This window comes from Falco rusticolus, chromosome 4, assembly GCF_015220075.1.
Source record: "Falco rusticolus isolate bFalRus1 chromosome 4, bFalRus1.pri, whole genome shotgun sequence".
Taxonomy (NCBI): Eukaryota; Metazoa; Chordata; class Aves; order Falconiformes; family Falconidae; genus Falco; species Falco rusticolus.
The window spans coordinates 6,539,269-6,564,288 of record NC_051190.1 but is presented as its reverse complement, the minus strand read 5'-3'; the positions used below and the strand labels follow the sequence as shown (position 1 = coordinate 6,564,288).

Here is a 25,020-nt window from a genome sequence, read left to right as displayed (position 1 = left end):
AAAGATGACAGGTTTCATTTGGAAAAGTGGGTCTGGAGCAGAGATCAGTCTCAGTTGCCTGTGCAGAAATGGCTGTTGAATTTCCGTTTGGAGATACTACATAGTAGAGACATTGCTGAAATATTCTGTAAATACTGTAACAGTATTTTGTAACAGTATTCTGCAGATTATGCAAATTTTAAATTCAGTATTTGATTTTTCCCAAACGCCTAATGTTTAATCCCACTGTTCACACTGGGTTATATATTAACTTTTGGTAAACAAAGCATTATATATATTTATGCATATCGTTCAAATTGGAACCTTACTTTTTTCCAGAATGGAAACCCACCTACTGCTTTGTGTTTTGTTACTGACTCCTGCCTTTGCATCATCATCCTTTTGGGAAACACATGTCAGAAACATCAAGGTAAGTAGTCAACCATGTATGGGGCTCCTGTTCTTCATAGATTAACTTCCTGGCCTTTATCAACATTTATCAGAGAGTTCACACAGTGATGCCACCAGGAGCTTTGTGTTCTCTGTTACCAGTGAACACAAGATCACACTTGGGGCTTGAATTAGTTCACCTCCAATCAGCCTCAGTTTTAAATCGGCTCTGAAGAGGCTCTCCTATCTCTCTTAAAAGCATCACTTTGTTTTCCCTGTCATCACCACATAATAGTAAAATGGTTTAGCAGTCTTATATTTAAATGTGTAAAACAGTTGGTGCTGCCAGGGAACTGACTAGCACCTGTGAAGCAAGGCAAAGTATCAGTGAAAAGAGGCCTCCAGGACGCAGAAAACAGAGATGTAACATGGTATCCAGATAAATATGTACACTACCCAAATAACATGGTAGAATTTTTCTCAAAACATTTGCATGTTAGCATAACATGAAATATATATCTGCCCCTTAAAGGGGCCATTCTGGTTTTGACTGGATCCCCGAGTAAGGCCCTGCTGCCTGATGTTCTGCCAAATATGCTTCATTGAAGTTGCCAGCCACTACTCCTCACCTCAATAGATTATTTTCCTCTCTCTCAGTAGTTACATACTATGAAAAGTTACAGAGAGCAAATCTCTCTAGGGAGCATTGTACATTGCTGCGAGGAACTGGACAAAGCAATTTACTGTCAATTTCTGTTGATTAGATTATGGTCTTCGCCAAGACTTTTTCTGTGAAAAATCAGGAAAATACTATATCTAACTTTAAAAAAACAGCCTGAGATTTATGGCTGCAAATTGGAGATGCCATGGATTCTTATTTAACCATTATGTAGCCCTGATATCATTTAGCTTTGTCCTCCCAACTACCACACTACCCGTTCTTTGTATGTCTTGCAATGCTAAAACCTTTCTAAGTGGAAAATGACCAATTGTGGTGCAATGCTTCATCCATACATGCAGAAACACTACAGAAAAGTCAGCTGATTCTCCCATTTTTATATACTTTATATTATTTGAACGAGGAACCCAGAGAAATGTACACAGAATTTTGGCCAGACTCTTACAAGCCTCCCCAAAACCTTTGCATTACCATAGATATATTATAGTGTCTTGAAAAAAACTCCAAAATAAAAAAAAATAATTCTGTTTCACTTTCCAACCTGTAAAACTCCTATGAAAGATTAAAAGTACTGGAGACGTGTATCTGACTTGATACTTCATTGTGTCTTTACCCCCCTATTCGGTGGAGCAGGTAAACATGCTTGCACAAAATATAACCCATGAGGCTCTTAGAGCCAAAAGAGATAAGGTATTTGCAGCCAAGCTTACGGGAACAGAGTTACACAAGCTGTTATTTTAACATGATGCAGTATGTACGTTCTAAGCCTGTTTTCTCTTTCACAAGAGAACATGGTATTTTTGTGGAGCTTCTGATCTTTGCACCTTCTTTTAGAGCAAATATGCCAAAAAAAGTTCTAACAGCTTCCCCCCCCCTTGATGCAACCTTTCATAGCTACTGCCTCTTCTCTGTGTAAGCCTGCTGAATGACCATCTTACTATTTTTGTTAAAATGAGAGTCTGCTGGGGTCAACAGGAAAAATTTAGGCACAAGTCTGAAAGTGTACAGATGGGTCTGACTGATAGTTTGGATAGTGTATGTGACTGGAAAAAAGTGTACAAACTTGGTTTTTTATGCTTTGATACAACCTCCTTTTTTCTTCCAAAGGGAAATTAGTTTGAAAAGGCAAAACATATACCACAGGACCCGGAAGTAGGAATTTCCAAGGAAAAGATGCCACCCTCAGGATGAGATACTCTGTTTTTACTTTGATGTCACCACACAGCCAACCTATGCTCAAGGAAGCCATATTAAGAGGTTTTAGTCTGTTCTTTAGTCTCAACAACATTTAAATATCAGTGGCACTGAACATTCAAGTCTTTTCCTCTCACTCTCCCCTCATGTCTCAGATGGTCCATTACTGTTTTTCAGCTGAAAGAAGATAACTTCTTGTGTCACTTCAGCAAAATACAAAATCAGCAACATTCAAGATTTAACATATCTTTCAAACCCACAGTATTTAAAATACACTAACATCAATTGAAATCCAAAAGATTCACCAGAACTGTGAACGCTCTATAAGCAAAGTAATTATACCTGCCTCAGATGCCTTTACTTGCTCTTCCCTCAAATTTACTTCAGTTTTCTAATAAAGACCTTTCTCAAGCTTTCCTTCTCCTGGACAATTTATTTGGACTTGGAAGCAGAAGGTAACTACATAGGTGCTAAGTGATTTATTTCTAAATGCAGCTTTCCTACCGTAGTCATGATTTTTTCCTCTGTTTTTCTCTTTACAGAAGCGAAACACTGATAATGACTTGGTGAGTAAAACCTGGTTTTGTCCAGGCTACTGAGAAAGATGTATAGTGACAAGTATGTTCTTACTGCATTCACAACATGTTTCTTTGAGTCCAGTCTGAGCAAATGGATATTTCTGAGTGTGTAGGATGAGGGGAGTAGCCCACAGTTACTTGTTTTAGGTAGTTGGACTAACCAGACAGTTCTTTTTCAAGCTCTGATGGAAACTCCTGGACAAGGAAAGAGAATGAGCAAAAGATTTTTAACCTTGTTGTATTAGAATAAATAGCAAAGTTGTTTGAAGTCAACTCTATAACTCTAGCAGACAACTATTCTATGTCGGCTTTATTTTTACTCTTATGTTGCAGTTATTTCTAAGGAAGGTAAGAGACCTCACCTGTGAGGCTGATTCCACTGGGCACCTGGACTCCAGCAATGCTTTAATTCTTTGGAGACCTTCTTAATCAATCAGTCAGAGATCAGGCCCACTAAAAAACCTCCAAGGTTCTTTCCAGTGCTGGTTTTGCTGCAAGAAACAGACCTTGTTGCAGAGTTGCCCAAGGAGTCACATTTGTTGTTACCTATGCTTTCATGCAGTGTCCAGCAACATTGTACCTGAGCATTCCAAGAAATTAAGTATTGCCCTACCCATTTCCTTGTTTAAATGAGAATGAGCCTCAGTAGTGAAGAAGTTAAGAGTAACATAAAATGGAATTTTGAGACGCCTGGAATTGTTTAGGTCTACTTGTAAACAGGATGACTACCTATATCCCTGCTGTAGATATCATCCACTTGGCTGATAATTACAGTCACTAATACAGTGAGGCAGCAGTAGGCTGTTGTGCTTTTTGACTAACCATAAAAAAGTTACAGTCTCAGTAGAGAAAAAAAAAATATTCTTATAATGCAAGTATCTTTGCTGTGGTGGTAGTATTTTGTTAAAGAGGCTATGTGTCACAGCACTCTCAAAACTAGCCAGCTGCAACAAGGTCTTTTACCATCACATACCAGCATACTCTTTGTGCCAGTCCCTCTGCTGCCTTCCCCAGTCTCTCCTTATCCAGGGCACACACACTCTCTCTTCTCTCTGCCTCAGCTGCTCTCTCCATTGGCTCTCAACCCCTTAACAGAACCAGCCACAGCTGCACCTTGTCTACATCGGCCAACCCACCACCCCAAAGCCAGCCCACACCTGTATATTATCAATGTTAATTAACCCAGCTTCATTCCTCTACAATTCCCATTCCCACCCCCTTTTTAACATTTCATACCTCATGTTTTTAACAATCATTACAACCTTTTTACAAATAAACTTTTCACACAGTCCTCTATAATTCCTCTACACCTATGGTTATAACTTGTGGGATAACACTGTGATGGCAGTGTGGTAGATATCCAAGGAAACCCAGTTGTAGGTCTTTCCTGTTTTGCTTTGGAGTGATAGAATGTTCTGCTGCAATTAGTTTTAAAAACTGTGGTTATGGCTGATCAACACAATCATCATTGTAACAGCTAGCTCTTCTTTTCTTTTTTCAATTTACAGATTGTCAACGGGATAGAAATCTACAGCATGAAAATTGATAGTAAAGTAACTTCCCGATTTGCCCACAATGTCATCACCAGTCGAGCTGTCAATCGTGGAAATGTGCACAAAGAAGTAGTCTTTGATGTTGAACTCCCTAAGACAGCCTTCATTACCAATTTCAGCATGTGCGTAATTTTGACATTATTGTTGGAGAAGACTAAAAATCTGTGCAAATGCAACTGGGAGAAACTGAACCCAGTTGCTCATTTTTACATTACCATTTGATAGATTTCTAAATGCCTCCTAGGCAATTTTCTGGGATTACTAACTTGACATGCAAGACACTTGGAGAAAGGCAAACATTGGCACATCTATAGAAAACATGACAAATTTTCAGGTATTTCTTTTCATCATCATGGACCTTAGGGAATGGGGGATCTTCTCTGGAGCTCCATTTACCTTTTCCAAAATACCACTTACCCTGGTGTTATCAAACCAGAAAAGTTCCGTTGCTTTATTTCCCTGATGGCATTATAGCTTAATTTTTCTATTCATTGAAAAACCATATTTGAATGAAAGGCAGGAAATAGAGAGAATTATTCCTTTACATTCATACCTTTAGTTGCAGTAACATGCAATTCTCACACCATTATGAGATTTAATTCAGTTTAAACAAGTCCATCTCTGCTAATCACACAATGCCTGTTTTATTTCCAGTGAAAAGAAACAGTAGCTTTTAGAGCACAAGTACTCTTAATGCATGCTAGAACTTTTATTATAGGATGAGATGAATCCCTTATGAGAAATGCCCGTTTAATGGTGTAGAGAATCTAAGAATGAAATGCTCTGCTGTGGACACCTACACTTGGACCAGTGAGTCATGTAGAGAGGCCATTAGATGAGATGAGATAGTCAAGCTGCTGAAGTGTAGGAACATGGCAGGTGTAAGTAGTGTTGCTATCAGCCCTGTTTTGATCAAATTAACTTTCAAAGTAAACATTTGTTCACATTCTCTTAAGATACTGAGCACAGAGCTCTTCATTCCAGCTAAATTCACTGAGAAGACTAGCTTCAGTGAAGGTGCTCAAATCTTGGCAATATCATATTCCTGAAGTGCGTTTTAGCAAACCAATCAATAACCAGAGAATTCCCTGCAGTAACTTGTCATGTATTGGTACAAATCGTTCAGCTAAACTAGGACTTTTTCATCTGCAGGACAATTGATGGTGTCACTTACCCTGGAATTATAAAGGAAAAAGAAGCTGCAAAAAAGCAGTATGAGAAGGCTGTTTCAAAGGGACAGACTGCTGGTCTTGTCAAGTAAGAATTATGTCTTGTGTGGGTTCCACACCATCATCCCAAATTGTGAGACTGGAAATACTTTGTACTGGCCTGTTTCTGAAGTTTGCTTTTTATGGGACCAAACAACAATCATTAAGTTAAAGAGTTATTGTACTATAGATTATGAAAAGGAAATGCAACTTCTGACTATGCAGGCAGTATCCGTATATTATGAAAGACATTTTCTGAAGCTTTCACTGACTTTGTATGACCTGTTCCTGGGATTAAGCTCACTGGGAAACTTGAATAAATTCTAGAGTTTGAGTATGATTTTAGCAATAGATCAAAATTCCTAACTTTGTTTTACTCTTTTTTTGAAGATTATACTCCACCAACCAAAACAATAAATGTTGTGAAAGAGGATAAAGATATTCTTTTTCTTACTCACTTAAATACAGAGCTTCAGGAAGAAAAACTGAAAAATTCACAGTCTCAGTCAACATTAAAGCAGGCAGTAAAGTCACTTTTGAACTCACATATGAGGAACTGCTGAAGCGACAGTTTGGAAAATATGAGATGTTCATCAAAGTAAAACCTAAGCAGCTTGTCAAAGATTTTGAGGTAAATGGCAAACTGTATCAAACTGGACTATAACTTCAGAGATGATGAAATTCTGTACATCCATTGAAAGCTGAGTACCATGGTCATTCCCATGGGTTCCCATGAGCTAAAGGGCCATGACAGTTTTTCTAATGAATCTTGTGGGGATGGCACACCAGTATGCTTTAGTGCAGGTTTTTATTGTAAGCTTGACAAATTGGCTCAACTACTAAGCCTCCAAAAGAAGCCATGTATGGAAACCTGAAAAAGCCATTATGATGCCTTGAGGTAAAATAGAAGAAGAGCAGCTTTTACAAATGCCTTTCCAGCATAAACTACACTTTTCTCCCACTACCATGAAACTACATAATCTTAAATTACAGCAATACATATATCACGTTCTAGAATACCACACCTTTTGCGTGACAAAACTTGTCTATATCACTCCTATCTGCCTTGATAAAACCCAGGTCTAAGGCACATTTTTTTCTCCTTTGTATGCCCAGAAAATGCTGTGTAAGAGTCATTACAAAACTCAACATCATAAATGTTTATGCAGCATTATTTTAAACCCACTGTGGTAGAAGGCATACTGAAATATAGGTCAAAGTTGGGCACAACTCACAGCTAATGGCTGGGTTATATTTTTGAAGGACTATAATATTTATTGACATTTTGCAAAATTCCAGTATCTAGCTTTCAAACAAGTTACATTTCTATTAAGGTTTCTAGCTTTATTTTTAATTTCTATGTGTAAAAAGACCTGTTTGGCTGATGGGGTGTCCACACAAGTGTGGATTTGGACTGTTATTATGAATTACAAAAGTAAGTTGTTTTGCTTTTATGAAAATTCCCCTGTCACATCTGTGGTTGCCTGTTGATACTCCTGTAAATGGCTATGTTTTTATATTGGGCAGTAATCAATGACAATGAATTTTCAATTAATATTTCAGATTGCAGTAAATATCTTTGAGCCCCAGGGTATCACTGAGCTGGAAGCAGAGGGAACATTCATCACCAATGATCTACAAAACATTATTAAAAAAACTTTTTCAGAGAAAAAGGTACAGTGGCTACTGCATTCTGTAACTTATTACAGTTATAATTCTGAAATAATAATGTCAGTGGTAGCAATGGAAGTGAGGGGGGGGGGCGGGGGAAAAAGAGAAAACGCAGTAAAGGTTAGTCTGAGCTCTGAATTCCAAGCTAGCAAGTTGAAGGCCATCTCCATGCCGTTCAGAAGCCAGGTAGCTGTTAGCATGGTGTTGTACCCAAAGGAGTAGGCCTTGTCCCACAGCAGTAGTTGGAAACCTGGATACTAAGACTATTTCTTACAGAAGAACCGAACCAGTAACAGGTAGTTTTCTCATGTATGGAGGTAGCAGAATTCCTAAGACATAGGCTACCCAACAACCTTATCAAAGGTGTCATTTGGAACGGAGGGCTGAACCAAGGAAGATGGGGGAGTAAATATACGAAGGAAGCTCTAGATAGCAGACTTCATATATCAGTTACCCATCAAATACCTGTCACAGCACTATCCAAACTAGCCAGCTGCAACAAGGCTTTTACCACCCCATACCAGGTTAATTTCAGTAAGTAGTTCCCATGACTTGCCCTGGCACAGCTACCAACCCCCCACAAGGTTTCAAGAGTTCACCTACCAGCCATGCTGTTTCTCAGTCCTCTTCAGGTCAGCCCACCCTGCTTCTTGTCTCTGCTGCATCTGGATTCTGCTTCTTCCAGGTCTCTCTTCATCCAGGGCTCCTCTTCCATCCCCCTTAGAGCTATTTAACTGCTTAGCAGGAACCAGCCACAGCTGCACATTATCCATGTTGGCCAACTGGCCAACAGCTGCCCCTGAAGCAAGCCCACAGCTGTATATTATCAATGTTAATTAACCTGCCTTCATTCCTCTATAATTCCCCTACAAATACCGATTGATATAAATTAATACCTACCTGATAAAACAGGTTATTTTTATGTGAATATCAATATACGAGTTTTTTTAAAAATGCAAACTTCTTTGTGTTCTGTAGAAAATTTGCAGCTCTCAACATTCAGATCTAATGACAGCTTTTCTTTTCAGGGGCATGTCTCTTTCAAACCAGCTCTTGATCAGCAGCGAACCTGCGCAAATTGCTCACAGTCTGTCTTGGATGGGGATTTTACTGTTAGATATGATGTGAAGAGAGCAACTCCAGACAGTTTGCAGGTAAATCTGACAGCTGGGAATTTTGAACTGTTGAACCGCTTAGCTTGCATGGTAAATGTCAGGGAGCAACAAGGGATAACTGTTCCCTAAAGGGCAGAGAGCTGAGTGTGACAACTCAACTGGCAGCCCAGGGGCTTTGCCAGCCATGAGCCCACTCCCTACAGTACCTGAGCACACAGACCCAGAGCTGGCAGTCAAATTCAACTGAGAGTCCAAGCCATTAGGCAACTCTGTGGTGATGAGGCAGCCCAAGGTCAAGGTGGAAAGTCAGTCTGCAGGGCAGAATCTAACTCAGTGGAGTCCATGGACAAGAACAGGTATGGCTGTGACACAGCTGGAGGCAGGTATTCTTACAGTGTAGCTCAGGCAGGGACTAAAGGCCCAAGCTCATGCTTAAATGAAGCTCCTGGGCCTGGACAGAGGTGAGGCTAGTCAGGGCCATTAAAACCTTGTTTTCCATTCAGGGGCTAGAAACTAAATAAAAGTAATTTCTTCTTATCCATTTTATCTTTATAATATGCAAAAATTTATTTTTTTTCCTTTACATTTTATTTTTCAGATTGTCAATGGCTACTTTGTACACTTCTTTGCACCGACAAATCTTCCAAAGTTGCCCAAGAATGTTATTTTTATAATAGATATTAGTGGCTCAATGTCTGGAAGAGAAATACAACAGGTAAGTTCTTACATTACTATACAGTCCCAATAAAAGAGCCTCTGTTGTGATGGAAGGGACGGGATGGCTTATAGTGCATACACGCTGCCTGAGCTACACCAAGTGGTTTTATGCTGTGACCTTTCTAGTGCTCAGCACCATAAGTACTAGTTTGAAGTGTTAGTGTAGAACAGAATTCTATACATTTAGGCTATGTTTACTTACTCATAAATATTATTAGTTCAAAAGTCTCAATATCAACATTTCCAGAGAGTTCCATCACAAGTACTGAACAGCTCCAAAATTAAAATGTGTATACAGTATTATGTGCATTATCTATGTTATTCATTCCATCTCTTCTGGGAAGCAGCAGTTCTTTTGTAGACAGGACTCTCGTTCGCAGAGATTTCAGGTTTGGTGCTGCATCAAGATATCCATGCTTGTTTGCATATGAACCTTTCTGCCAACCTGTACCCATTTCCCATCGCTTTCAATTTGCCATGCCATCTTACCTCAGTGTAAGCAATGATCCATGATGCAAGACCTGAGTTTTCTTTCAGCTAAAAAGATTTACCAGTTGTAATTGCAACTGGCTGACTTCACTAGAGTGACTCTGAAATAGACGCAGACTGGCAAGGACAAAACAAGCTCAGAATTTTTGCAGGACATACTGTATAAAAGTTGAAAATATCCAAATGCTGAGACATTAGTCATGTAAAATCTGCAAGTGCCGATTTCATTAAATGTTGAACCATACATTTAAATCTCTTTGTCTTATAGACAAGAGAAGCACTCCTAAAAATCTTAGATGACATTAAAGAAGATGACTTCTTCAATTTCATACTGTTTGGTAGTGATGTACACACCTGGAAAGAAACATTAATCAAAGCCACTCCTGAGAATTTGGATGAAGCAAGGAAGTTTGTTCGGAGCATTGACACTGAAGGCAGTAAGTACTTTACTGGACTTGACATTAAGTTGTTTTGTAAGTTAATTTGTCAATTCAGTCTGTGAAGACAATGCTACAGCTTTTTTTTTTTTTTAATTACTGGTGAGACAATCCTACAGTTGAAATTTATCAGAATGCAACAGCTATTTTTCCTTATGTTTCCAAAGTCCAGGTATTTTTCTGTCTAAATATCCTCCTGCTTGCAAACCCAAATATTTCATTTTCATACTGCAATGAGATCTCATCAGATTCCAGTGAAAAATGGGCCTGTATTTTGACTGTCTGTGCTGAAACCAGATTTCTATGTCTACCTTGCAGTGACAAATTTATATGGTGGTATAATGAGGGGAATTGATATGCTGAATGCTGCTCATGAAGGAAAGCTTGTGCCCAAGAGAAGCGCTTCTATAATTATCATGTTAACAGATGGCCAACCAAATGTAGGTAAGTTTCTCTTGGATGGAATAATAGAGTGAGTTAACTAACAAAAAATGCAAATTGGCCTCCATCTTTGACTTACGGATGTTTGAATGATTTAAATGCTACTATACCAGCATTATACTACTAAACCAAGTTTTTGATAAGAAATTTCTTTCCTAAGAAATTCAAACAGGCTATATGATAATTTTATCTATGAAGAAAAACCGAACTTTTTCTGGTTTGATGCAGGCATATCAAATACACAGGACATTCAGGCACATGTTAAAAAAGCCATTGAGGGAAAATATACCTTATACAATCTTGGTTTTGGCTATGGTGTTGACTACAACTTCTTGGAGAAGATGGCGCTGGAGAATAAAGGATTGGCTCGTCGGATTTATCCTGACTCTGATGCAGCCTTACAGCTCCAGGTACAGCAATCACCACCTAAATTAGATGAGAGATAAATTTGGAAAACTATACCAATGTTCTTATTTTGAACTAATCAAAATGTAATCTGTTACTGAGATAATTAAAAGTCTTCTGTAATCAGAATATTAGTTGTATTTAATTTTCCCTTTCCCTTATATAAGCAGAAAGTAGGAGGACAGTAAAAGGGAGATGCTGTGGGCTATGGAAGAGGGTTCAAAACTTGGCATAGAGTGACACAAATCATGGTTCTGGAGGACACTTCCATGTGCAGCACAATTGCTGCAGTCATCATATCTCCCATACCTCACAGATCATGTAGTTAATGTCACATCAAAGGAAGGATGACAGAGCATAAAGACTCTAGATATTTTGTTTTATAGGAACTTACTGCAAGCAGGTGTATCTTACCATACCATGGAAGCATTTTATAGTTGTATAAAGCATGAGGAGGGGTATATGCAGTGCAGAGTTGACCTTTGTTACTTCTCACATTCCAATAGCAGCCATTTGAAAAATTCACCAAAGAATTTAGATACCAGATTTCATTGCAAGCTCTGCCAAAATCAAATACCTAGTCTCCTTTTGTCATTTCAGTCTCTGTAGGGAATGGATCTAGAAACTTACTTCTATCAAACAGGGGGAAGCTTGGGATCCCTCTTGATTAACATTGATAGAACTCATCATCCACAGCATGCTGTTCTCAGATATTTTTCCTCTTTCTTAATGAGACTGAAAAGTTTGAATGTCCTTTCTCATTTCCATTATTTTAGATTTTTTAGGCCTTATACTCTGAGATTTAACTAAATATTTAAATATTTCTTCTAAAATACACTTCTAGTTTTCATTGCTGAAATAGCAGGGTGATTCTGGGTACAGATCTACTTATTAATTAAAGAAACAATGATAGCTAAATGTTTTCTTTCTTTCTTTTTTTTTTTTTAATCCTGTAGGGGTTTTATGATGAGGTTTCAAATCCCATGCTCACAGATGTGGAGTTGAACTACCCAGAAAATGAAATATCAGACCTAACTAAAAACAGTTTTAAGCATTTCTATGATGGGTCTGAGATTGTGGTGGCTGGGCGTTTTATAGACAACAACCAAAACTATTTGGCTGTAGATGTGAGAGGTGAAGGCGTAAGTATGGATTTCTTTAACTTCAGTAAGGTATGCAGAATGTTCAAACCTGGCAATACTTAAAATATTTACTGGAATTTCTTTACCTCAGTGGCAGGATGCATTACTGTGTAAGTCAGAAACTAAACACACTAAAGTAATTGCTTTTAAAACTGCAGATTACTTGCCTAACTCAGTCAGGTGTACTAGGGTCAGTCTGGGACAACTTTGTGCAGTGTGCCTGGATTAGCTTTGCTAACAGATTTTTTGTTTGTTTGTTTGGCTTTTGTTTTGGTTTGTTTTTTATTAGTTTATTCTCTAAATACCCTACTTGGTTCTTTCAGGAGCAAAATGTTCAGTGCTCACATACAATAGTCTTCATTGGGTGAAGAAAACTGATGGATAAGCCAGCTGATTGTTTGAAATGCCTTTCTCTTAAAATAGAAGTTTACTTCTAATACAAACCAAGTGACCTAAATACCTCTCCAGAGCTGGATTCTGTAAAAGTATTTGCCCCGATATTCAAGAAACACAAGCATATTATAGAGCGTGTTATCATAAATACTGTGAACTGCATATATGTCCCATGCACTGTGGTGTATTAAATATATTATATAGAATTAGGTATATTTCAAATACAAATAATGTATTATTAGTAAGTTAGCCATATGTTCCTGTATGAAAGTGGCGTCATAATCAAAGTTCTTTAAATCCTGAGTAGCCAAATTCTAACGCACAAAAATGCCACGTGAATTTGGAAACCTCATTACGTCCTATAGCTACACTACTAACCTTCACAGAAGCAATGGAACAAAGATCCTGACGCAACACTGACAATTTCCTGGGCAAGGGGCAAGTGCTGTGCAGGACCAGACTGTTTTTCAATTTAATAAGATTTTCAGATGTGAAGGTCTTGATTTTGGGAGGTTCTGAAGTCCCTGGCTGCTTATGATACAGAAAAGTTTCCTTATTCCTAACAGGCTAATGATGCCCTGTCATATACTACACACCAAGATGCTGAGCAAACAGCTAAAGCTTTCCAGGAACAAGAATACATATTTGGAGAATACATTGAAAGGCTCTGGGCTTATCTCACCCTTGAACAACTCCTGGAAAAACGGTAATTAGAATAACATCTTAGCTATGAAACTGTTAAGCCATCTGACTGGTGCAACTTCTCAGATGTGAAGCCGAAATTCACATCATGCTGAGGTGCCAATGGGAAAGCATAAAAAACAGTAAGGAAAATCCCCCAACATATTCTCCTCCCCAATCACAGTATTCCTGGCCCAAGCTGCAAATTAAACAATTTTAAGTTACTACAAATATTAAGGACAGTTTTGCCTTTTTCTTGGATAGCCAGTGGAACCAGATGTGCTCTTAGACTGCAACAAATATTATCCCTTACGGATGTTAGCTGCAGAGAAACAACTTCACTTTAAAGAAAAATACCTAATCCAGAGTTCAGCGAGTAATTTAGCAATCATTGATGCTAGAGTCTCTATTCAGTATTGCAGCTACAGGAGAAGAAAAGGAGAATCTTACAGCTGAAGCCCTGGATCTCTCACTAAAATACAAGTTTGTAACACCACTGACATCCATGGTGGTAACAAAGCCAGAAGACTATGACAATCAAGATGGGATTGCTGATAAGCCCATTGAAGGTAAAGTAAAATTGTGAAAATGTCTATATTTGAGAAACCAGGTGTTCCTTTCATGTTCCCCTAAAGAAAGGCTTTCACGTGGGTACAGGTTTAAACATGTATCTGAAAAATCTACCTTCCAAACCTTGCATGTGTATGGTTTATGCAAAATTACTTTTCTTTGTAAAGCTCATTTCCATCAAACCATTCTTCATTACTAAGTCATACAGACAAAATACTATCAATTCAAAATAAGTGTATCTTAAGCTAATTATATGAACTGTTACATAAAACCCCCTGAAAATCAAAACCCATTTCTAATCTAATAATCCAGCTATGTTCAATTTGGTTCACATCATTTTCTACATATTTCAGTTTAGGGGTAGATGTAGTAATTTCTACATGAAAGGGAAAAACGTGCATGAGATCTTCCTTGTGCAGGATGTATCAGGTGGTGAAAAGATGGAGACTGTATCTGTAAAACACAGTATTCGTATATATTGCAGAGAGAAGCGCAATTATCTTGAAAGTGCACAATTTGTTCTCAGCTCTGATACTTTGGCTAATTATTAATTCCTTGCTCAGCAAAACGCTGCGCTTATGTACAGTTCAGCCTCTTTGTTTGATCTGTGTGAAAAAAAATTATTCCTTTTTAGCAGAGTAAAGCAAATGCTGTCTGCTCAGTGCAGCCCAAAGCAACCCTGCCCTCATCTGTGTGTGTTGTTTGGGCAATCCTCATTTCTCTCTTATTCAACAGGTCAGACCAACCTCTTGTTAGGCTTCTCAATTGCTTCTGTTCACATCCATTATTTTTTCCCCCAACATTTGCTTAGTGCCCCTAAAAGTTCCTCCCAGGCTCTGTGTGGGCTCTCTGCTGGCTTCTAGATGAAAAACTTTCTTGTCTGAATTTGGCATAGTAACTTAAGGCCTTTTAGCATAACAGAAATGCTTACTGGAGGTTAGTGGGTTTTTCTTTCAGCGGCGCTAAGTCCTGAAACCAGTTATTGCTAAATGCCCTTCAATTCTAACTAATTCTACCGTCATTCTTCTGATAAAATTTTTGCAGTATTTTTCATAACAATCATAATGGGATACTGACATAAAAACATGTCATGTTTCATTTAACATTCAAGTCACAATACAACATAACAACTTTAAAGTTTACAGCTCGACTCCTTAAGATGGAAAAACTTAGCCAAACATCTGACAGAAGCGGCATCCACTCAGTGTGATCTTCAGCTCTTTTGTTTTCCCTTTCCAGGTACTTGTAGTACAAAGGCCCTTTTCTCAAACTCTTTCCAAGTAAATCCTCTTTGTATATAGAGAGTATAGAGCAGCAATAGGAGAAAATACTCAAAAAAGTGCTGCTGTTTAAGAAACAAAAATAATTTTTTACACGTGCTAGAGCCTAGGTTCACAAATAGGATTACTGAACCATCCGGTCAGTGTTAATAGAATGATGCAAATGCCTTGAAAACTGTAAAAGAGTAAAACCAGTAAGGAATATTTTGTAATGTGGAAATGGATAACAATAAAACAATTACTAATAGTGCTCTTGCCATATGCATAATTAATTGCAGTTTTGCTGCCCCACATAACAGCTTTTTATTTTCAGTGTGTTTCTGTTTGATCTGCAAATATTGAAGTGTATCATTGGGAAGAAATGGAACTGTAAAATACTGAAGATACCTGGTTCAATTGTTAAACTGTTTTAATTATTTTTTTTTATTAGAGTATGTTTTACACAGGGTCAAGATCCTTCATGTCTAATCATACAACTGAAACTGTAAATTTCTCTTTTTTCTTCCCTTTACTTCTTATCTGCCCATGGTAACAGCTGAAGGTATGTACATTTCTTATCAAATTTACTTACTATTTTTGACTGTTAGAGATGGATTTCCTGAATTGCTTACTTGATCTAGGACACAATATTTTCATAAAATTCTTGGTGAATCCCTCAAGCTGGAAAAGTTTGTAGTACCATTTTCAGTGTGGTTCCTCCTAATCTGATAATTGCAGCGTTCCACCATCACAAAATTCAGGCCCAGTACAAAGGAGTTGCTTTCAGGGCTGCTGGCTCCCAGTTACTTGTGAGCAGCAGTCTCGCATCCAGAGACATCTTCAGTGATGATGTGATTGCTCCTTCTTCAGCACAAAGCCCTTGTCTTCAGACACCACTCCATAGCTTCAGACATAGAAAGAGAAGAAGACTAGAAAACTGTGGAAGCAGGTGGTAAATCTCACTGACTTCCCAGCAGTAGTTTAGAACAAGATGGCATAATGGAATCAGAGAAGAGCAGGTTGTCCCAGCCCCTTACAGAGCAAACAACATGCCTTTGGAGAAGTAACAGTTTTGTTGAAAAGTAGGGTGTGCTTTCTGCCTGTTCATCACATTTGCTTTGTTGCAGTACTAAATGCAACATATATATAAATAAAAACTTTTGGCTAAGTTTTTCTTTTTTTAAATATTTAGAATAATTACAAGGTTTTGGTGGAAGGGGGGAAGTGGGAGAGCTTGTTTTTTAGTCTGTCTAACCTCTAAAATAACATTTTGTTTCATTCACAGCACAGGCTGACACACATATTATACCAGGTAAGTAATTAGTTAATGACAATTTCTGAATGAAGCATCAATCTGTCAAAGGAAGTTGATTCAGACAAATGAAGTTACCAGAAAGGGAAAATTGCCTTTTCTGGGTTTACAACTGTATTTTAACAAAGATTATCAGATTCTGCTCACTGCTAAAATAGTGCTTGCTGCTAAAACCACTCTTAAAGGTTGAACAATACTAGATGACAGAGTGTCAGCTAAACAGCTTTTAAGCAGTAAATGCCAGTTCATCAAAGGACCATTTTTCCTAAAAGCTGTTTCCCAAGAACAGAGGATGGACTTGAATTTGGAATCTCCTTTGGAATTGCATAAAGCAAGGGAGTATGATGTCAGCATCTCCGGCTAAATGAATATTTTCAGTTACTTATACAAAAAGAAATGGTTTTAGTCGAGAGAGAGACAGCAGCTGACCCTTCAGATGGCTGGTTGGGCAGTCTTGGGAATGGGAGAGTTAGATTTCAGCTTTTGCTCTGCAGATTAGTCTCAGTGTCTCTCTGTCTAGTTTTCTCAAGTCTCAATTGAAAAGACTTAAGTTCATTTGGAAAAAAACAAATGTCAAAACCTCAAAAGTTTTCAATGGATGATGCTGTATTTCCTTGCTGATAGACAGCTTAATCCTTAAGTCTGAGACATTTGTGTCCTACAGATACATGACTTGGGCCCTGTGGAAACCCTCAAAGCAATTTAGACTATGAGTGGTATCTGTCTCTATCCTGAAGCTTTGCTTGATTCAAAAAGGGCACAAACCGACATTCCATGGACTATATGCTTTAAAAACTAGGAAGGAATTAGCAATTTACCTAGCACACCAACTTCCTAATATCTTACATGAGCTGTGCAGGTAGTGTGTAAATATTCCATTTTGATGTGAGCTTTTGTAATATATTTTTTCTTTACTTTCTGCAGTTTCACAACCATCTTACCTATATACAGCACACCCCACATGGTATACTAGTGGTGAGTAGTTTGAGTAGCATCTGCTTAGAAGGAGAGCAGAAGAGGGTTTTTAAGACTACGTTGCACTATTAAGAGTCTTTTAGATAATTTCTTTCTACAAAAGCAGTCATTTTTCATCTCCAGTGTGCTAGTATTTTAATTTACTTTAAACATATTTAAATGTCTTTTAAAGGTCAAGTCACTGAGCTTATATATAGTCATTTTCTTAGTCCTCCTCCCGTTGCTAGGCTTTGTGTTGATAACTGCCTGTTCTCTGTTCAGATGAACTTTCTGCCCTCAGCAATACTGTCATGGTCCTGAGGGACAAGCACATAGAGGTGGCCATCTTGAACCTACAAGCCGTGTGCCACATTTTGCAATGGTGAAGAGACCCAGGATATATGTCACGTACCTGGGAAAGATGAGGGGGGGGGAAAGGATACGGTTCACTTTGGGGAGGTGGTAGCAGCTTCCTTGGGACCCCACCACTCCTTTGGAGTATGGGCTGGACTAAGCTGGGCATAGAGCTTGTGCAGGGACCAGTTCCTGCTGATCCCCAGCATCAGCAGTTCCATTGCCACAGTGTTAAATGTTCATGTGGAACTTTGAACCTGTGTATCACTATACAAATACCAGTGATTTACCTTTACAGTTGATGGAGATCCACACTTCATTGTACCAGTGCCACAAAAAGATGACGCCATTTGTTTCAATATCAATGAAAACCCGGGTACTGTGTTAAATTTAATAAGTGATCCAGTTACAGGTGAGTTTTTAGGTTTTTTAAAGGCAGTAAATCAGGATACTTACAACAAAATGTCTTATGTTTAAAGGCTGTTTCTTTTATACTGTGTAAGCTTTTTCCGCAGCAAAGTTAATAAGAGTTCCTGTAGCTGTGATAGCATACCATTACCATGGACTGTGTTTTCACTTCTTGGAGCAAAGTGAACTTTTAAATTTTGATTTAAAACCACTGTGAGAGTTGAGTGACATCCTTTGTCTCAGTGAGTAGTAGTACAAGCAATAAAACAATCCTTAGGTTGCCATTTCATAGAATAGCTGGTAAAGAGAGACTGTTGTCACACAGGCTATTTGTGCCCATCACAGACTCTTTGGGCTCTAGGTAATACTAAACTTTTTTCAATAAAGTGATTGTTGTCTTGTGGAAATCCACAGAACAGCACCCAGAGCTTTACCCTACTTTGGCACAAATAGGCACAAGTAATTTTGATCTATTTTTCAACTCATATTTGTTTCCTTGAGTTGTTGATAAAATTTCCATGACACTCATTGACACCAGTTGATCAGGTCCTATCTAAAAACAATACTTGATGTTTCCTATTTATATTAGGCATCACAGTCAATGGAGAACTCATTGGTGATAAGAGAGCAAATAATGACACAAAGATCCAAAACACATACTTTGGGAAAATTGGCATTGCAAATAAGTACCTGCATTTACAACTGATAGTAACTCCTGAGAAGATCACAATTAAGAATGGCAATGAAAAAACAGGTTTCACCTGGCTTGACTCAGTCACCGTGCAACAAGATGGGTAAGGCTCATAGAAAGAATATCAGGCTCCTGTATTACTTTCTACGCTTTCGTTAGTGTTGATCAATAACATACTTAAAAGATTTGCTGTCTGAATATACAAAAGAAAATAATGTGAAAAATGCCTGAAAAATGCAAAAGAAACCAATTCAAGTCCCGCTGGATTCTGCTCTCTGCTTTGTTGTGTAACTGCTGAATGGTTAATCATAAATTCCTCTGCTTGGAATAAATAAGTAAAGAATTTTCCCTGATTTTCTATTACTATGACTAAGGTAAAGCTAGATGTGGTATTGTGTGCTTAATGCAACACTGTCTTGCAAATACTTAAAGAGTAACTTTAGACATAGTGTGTAATCTTTCACAGACATAATAATGTGCTGTAAAATATCTCCTTTTTAAGAAATGGAAATTGTAGTATTTCTAGAACAGGTACATTTTGCCCTGTCAGCAGGTATGTTTTTCATGAGATGTATCTATCACAGAATCGTTTATACCTGTGCAAAAAAAAAGTTTAGAAAAGGAATGGGCAGCAACTCCTCATCATTATCATTTACATTTTCATTGTGTACCTGGAACAGAATTACTAACTTTTCAAAGCATGGCACTGCAACAGGAAGAGCACCAGAGCAAAACTCTTATTCATACAGCATGCTTATTTTTTTTATTATGATAGCCAAATTGGTCACATCACTAACACAATCAGAAGCAAATCTTTAGCCCAGCACTAACCTAGACAGTTCAGGAATTGTCTTTTGTGAAAAACAAAGGGAAAAGGTGTCAGGTCACATCTGGGCAAGGAAGTGATGTTTTTATCGATAACACTTTTATTATTGAGCATGAGGTGCTGTAACTACATATCACTAATCTGTGATGAAATGCACAGTTATAGGATGAGTGTTGGTAGAAATATCTTGCTGAAATGTTGGAAGGCTGCATAGCCTTTTACAGTGTAATTTAGTGTGAGTCTTGGACTGTTTGTGTACACACACAGATTCACACGGACCAAACTAGGCAGCAAAACCTCTATTTTAAAAAACATGGAGCAATTTATAAAGCCATATTTGTTTGTTGGACATGTTTCTTCTGAAGTTGTTTCTCATTGCTGTAAACTCTGGGAAGCACAATGCCCTAAGTCAAGTTTTTCTTTTTTCCTCAGTTTAACTTTGACAATTAATAGAGAAAAAAATCTGGTGCTTTCAATGGGCAGCGGTGTCTCATTTGTTATTGTTTTGCACCAAGTATGGAAGAAACATCCTCTCCATCAAGATTTCCTAGGACTGTATGTATTGGAAAGTGATAAACTGTCTGAACAGACCCATGGATTATTAGGTATAATTTCATTCAGTGTTTTCATGCTTGTCTTTCTTTATGAGGCTACATAATTATTTAGACACAATCTTGTACTTAGCCTTTCTGAACTGAGGTAATGGAGGAAACTGAGATGATATTGATCAGCTGTATTAAGATTTCTGACAAAATATTCTGGGCTCAGACTTTATACATTAGCTTTTCATAAATTCCTCTGCTGCTGCTGAAACCACTAGATTGTCCTCACCGGCATTTTTAAAGCTCTTTATCTTGCTCAATCCCACCTACAGATTTATATTTTTTTTCTTGCTACACTATTCCTCCGGTCTCTTGGATGGTTTGATCTCTCCTTTCATCTCACCACCTTTTTTCTAAGTACTCAGAAAATACATGTGTTTGCTTGATCAAAATTTGCCAAACAATTGCTGCATCCTTGTAAGAAAAGAAGTTTTTAAATTACAGCTTGATTTACTAGCATATATTAAAATGACAGAATGGCTTCTACCATCTAAGATTTTCCCCATGGTAACTCACATTCTTTATTCTAGAAGGTGAAGTTGGTAACTCAGAGATCAAAATTTTGACCCCATTGAATCCTTTTTTCTACCAGTGTAGTGGGTTTGGTGGTGTGCATTCTCTGTGGGAAAAGGCAGAGGTAGCAGCCATTTTCCCTAGCCTTCCCGTTTTGACTTAGAAAATCAGGTAAGGGCAGCAAACATTCACTTTGGGTCTATCAGTTTACTCACTGTGGAGAAATATGAATTGCTGTGAACTTACTCTTCTCAGTCTTGGTATGCACTTCGAGGCCTGAGGAGAGCAAGTCAGGGTATCAGTGCTAGTACGTTAGATCCATGAGTCATGGGAAATGCTGTAACAAAACAGAAAAAGAGCAGATTAGGGACAGAAAGTTACTTATGCTTTCCTGCTCTGGTCTCCTCAGGCTAAAGGACTTGTCCACACAGAAGTTGCTCTGCTATGGTATGGACTCTTAAGTAGCAAGAAAATTGCAAAAGCCCACATGACGTGGGGATACCATGTTACAGTTCACCAGCTTACACATCTCATCACTATTTTCATTATCTTTGACTTTGCCTCGATACTTCGCTAAGTAATCTAAACCCCATGCTCATTAGAGTGCTCAAAGCACCAGCAGCATCCTGCACCAGCCCAGATAGGGCAAAACTGTGCAAAAGCTAATCCTGGCAGGAGTACAAAAATTCCTTAGATGTCAGCCTTGTTCTGAGCGTAATCACATCCAAAAATTTCAGAGATCAACACATGCATTATTTGATAAAAAAAGGCTAAAGACGTGGAGAGTATGTGATAAATACAACTGAATAGACAAGACACAAGGTGAGGATATCTTGAAGGATATTTAGAAAAGGCTAATTTTACTGCGTGCTCAGAAGTCGGAACTTAGATCCAGATGATATGCATATGGTTTATAAAAAGAAAATAAGACCGTAGGCATATGTTCAACCTCGCATGAAACTTGGTGTTTGCTTATCCATTCAAAACCCTGAAGGGATGTGCAAAAACAACATGGGAATGTGGAAATTCCTGGGTTTCTGTTTGGTTTGTTTCTGTTTTAATGTGTGCAACATGCCTGAAATGGTAATTTTGGCTTCTATTTTTAGGACAGTTTTTCCACCGCATTGACTTCACTATACTTGAACTTCATCCTGGGTCTGATCCCAAGAAACCAGATGCTACAATGATTGTTAAAAATAATGAACTGACGGTAACAAGGTAGAAAACTAATCAAGTCTTTAGCAAAGACTTGGGAAAGATTACATTGTCGAAGTGCAGTTTCTGCTTTGATACTCCCATGACTGTGTTTTCCCTTACAGGGGCTGGCAGAAGGATTACAGAACAGATCCTAAGCACGGCGTTGATATTCCTTGCTGGTTTGTTCATAACAATGGAGCTGGGCTGATAGATGGTGTTCATACAGACTATATTGTTTCCAGTCTGTTTTAAACAGCTACAACTTCCTCCAAATTCATGGGCATACAGAGTATTTGTCTGAAAGAATAGTATTTTTCGTGTTTAAAAACTATTAACATTACATAAACTTACCATGTTTGGCAATGCCAAGATAAGACGGGTTCTCACAGAGAGTTTTGCTGCATATTCGATCAAATCTCAAGGGCTAAACAGCTATTCTCCTTGTGGACAGATAACACTTATCCCCCGAAATATCCTCATTTTACTGAATTAATCTACTAGTTTTAAAACTGTGACTTAAAATTCTACTTTGTAAAATGTAACAGAAATGTTCTAACCAATTTTAAATCAAGAATTGAGTGTCAGGAGCAATTTAAATAAAAAGACTAGTACTTAATGCCTTGTTCCGTTATTCCAACAGCTATCAATGTTTTCATTTGGTTTCACAAAGCCCAGGATGAAATCCAACACGAGGACAGCTGACAGACCAGTGCATATTCTGGGACAATTCAGTGGTCCTTAAAACCATCTGAGCACGTGACTGCGTGGTGCTGAGGGCCGGTGCAGTGCCATCATGCGAGATGGCTGTTAGCATCCAGGGCTTCCGTACTTTAGTGTTTTAATTTGAACTTAACTTTTGAATGCCCAGATCTTTATAAATCAATGAAATATCACAGTTCCAAACAGCACTCGGATTTAAGTAAGAGTAGCTGTCTTTTGGACAGTATCTTTTTCCTGTAAGACCCTTTACTGGAATGCCAGCAAAATCTTCCAGTAACACTCCTCCCTCTGTTCCCATAACAGAATTTATGTACATGTTTCAGGGCAAGCAGTGTCCCAGTTATTTATATCTTAATTTTGCAAAGTTTAAGCTATTAGTTCTAAAGCAAAAAATAAGTAGGTTTCTTTCTTTCTTTCTTTCTTTGCGCTGTTTTTCAATTAAATCAGCTGTAGCAAGGCAATCATAGCCTTACATGGCAAAGTAGAAAATGTCCATAGTATGGTAAGGCAAGGAGAGAAAGTCAGCTTGTGGGAAACTAGAATGCAGGCACACATGAGGGAAGAGAACTGTAGTGGGAAAAACAGAGATGACATCAGATGCGATGGATTAAATTGGAAGAACAAAAGTAGAGGTGAACAAAAATCCAACAGAAAAATCAGGGAAGAAAAAAACAGAGGAAAAATATACTTACTGTTAAATTTATGGGAGAGACAAGCCTCCTGGAACCAAAATCTTTTACTAAAAGCAGAAGTTTTTTAGAAAAAGAAGAAAAACAATCCATTCTTGTGGGTAGGGGGGTTGTCACGGTGGCTAGATATCTCTGCCTGCTAAATTCAGACACAAATGATGAAAAACCAGTTTCTATAGAAGGTAGAAACTGAAAAATGGGAAGGTAGGGAGAGAAACAGGCAGGAGTGAGAGAAGACTAGAAAATTGAAGCTAGTAAGGTTAAGTTTACATGGTTCTGAAGTTTTATTCTAACATAATGAATTAGTTGGAGTACGATAAAATAAAGCAATGATCCATTTTGGATGCTGAGATAGGAGCTGTGGGGCTGCTCCTGCACTCGCTTGCTCCATTAACACAAAACCCCAGAGCAGCGGACGCAGACCTCGACCTACCCGGCTAGCAAAGTTTAGGCACGAGGCAACACTGAGCGCAGCCTCAGCCAGAGCTTTCCTGTTTAATTTAGGGGGGCGAGACAAATCTCTGGAGCTGGCAGGAGTCTTGTTGGCTTCGACTGAATTGTCAGCCAGAAGCTGACCTCGGGGGCTCTGGCGTCCTTTTGTGTGGCTTCTGGGGCAGCCTGAAACTCCCACTTACACCGGAGGAGACAGAAAAATCTCCTTTTTAGTATGTAGTTCTTCCAAGGTTCCTGCAGCCTGGGAGATAACTGCAAATATAGCTCAAGGTAACAATAAGTGAGAAGTAGCAGATGGATGCTTACAGTTAGATAAAAGTTTTACTCCTGCAATATTGGTTAAAAGAGAAGAGTGTGAAATATACTGTGTATTCTGCACTGGAATTAGAAATTATAGAACGCAAAATATTCATTACTGTGTCTGCCTTCAGCTTCTTGAGCAAGAGAAAGGAGCGTAGGAAATCAGAAGCCCATCAGAACTCGCTTCAGGGCTTGGAAAGGACAGCAGGTGAGTGACTCGACCACAAATTAAGATCCAATTCAGGTGAAAAAAGGGTGGAATGCAACACATGGAAGGGAAAGCGCACGTGTAGAGGGGAAGAAGCACTGCAGAGAGGAGCTGGGCATCGCAGTAGCCAGGCACACCAGTGACACAGGGCTGCTGTGGAAGAGACACCCCTCTGGGTACCGCTGAGACCCGAGAGGCCCCATCAGCAGGGCTGGCCGCAGTGCGGATGCACGTTTGGAGGATAGGAACAGCTTTGCAGAGCTGTTATAAAAAAAGGGGGAAAACCCACCAACTGCGTAAAAAGTTGCTGTGAGGAAGGCTGAGAGCCGTTTTGCTTCCAATCCATCGAGGTTAGCAGGATCTGCCTCTTTGTGGAATCTGCCTCTTCGCAGCAAGGGAGATGCGGGTTAGCAGGGCAGCGGGCTGCCGGGGCGATAGGGAACGGCAGGCATTGCAGGTTTTAGGGGGTGGGTTAGAAGAGCAGCTCGCAAAAATGGTCTGCACACACCTGAGCCTCACTTAAAGCAGTGGGGACTGAGTGAAATATGCCCTCTGGCCATGCCTCACTGCTCCCTGACTTCCACACTGTTTGCTGTGCCTGCAGTTAGCGGGCAGGTGGAGGAGGGAACACGTAGACATCCTAAAACTGAGAGCAGGGAATTTTTAATTTGCAGTAAGTCTGCTGGTAAAACCCGGCATCAATAGCATGTAATTCTAACACCAAGTTAATTTATAGTGGAAATAATCTCCTGCCTTTCAAATTGGTAAGCCTGTTTACGATGTGGTGAAGCAAGTGATCCAGTGTTTCCAGTTTCCAAATTCCACATTGTTTGCCATGTGATCTGTCCAGCGACACCTGCATCTCAAAGGTACAAGCAATTCACGAAAACAT

General features: G+C 38.8%; 1 protein-coding gene across 1 annotated transcript; it reads left to right on the top strand.

Annotated features, from left to right (window-relative positions):
• The first annotated feature begins 294 nt into the window (after positions 1–294).
• On the top strand, positions 295–22,374 carry LOC119146378 (inter-alpha-trypsin inhibitor heavy chain H3-like). Its single transcript, XM_037383941.1, has 22 exons — positions 295–409; positions 2,785–2,808; positions 4,329–4,495; positions 5,526–5,630; positions 6,050–6,212; positions 7,145–7,255; positions 8,281–8,406; positions 8,966–9,082; positions 9,842–10,010; positions 10,329–10,454; positions 10,680–10,861; positions 11,813–11,998; positions 12,958–13,097; positions 13,487–13,641; positions 15,458–15,463; positions 16,187–16,213; positions 17,138–17,188; positions 17,820–17,933; positions 18,519–18,723; positions 19,879–20,051; positions 21,668–21,779; positions 21,881–22,374. Exons 1-22 carry the CDS (start codon positions 320–322, stop codon positions 22,008–22,010), a joined length of 2,679 nt encoding a protein of 892 aa, XP_037239838.1. The 5' UTR covers positions 295–319; the 3' UTR covers positions 22,011–22,374.
• The last annotated feature ends 2,646 nt before the right edge of the window (positions 22,375–25,020 follow it).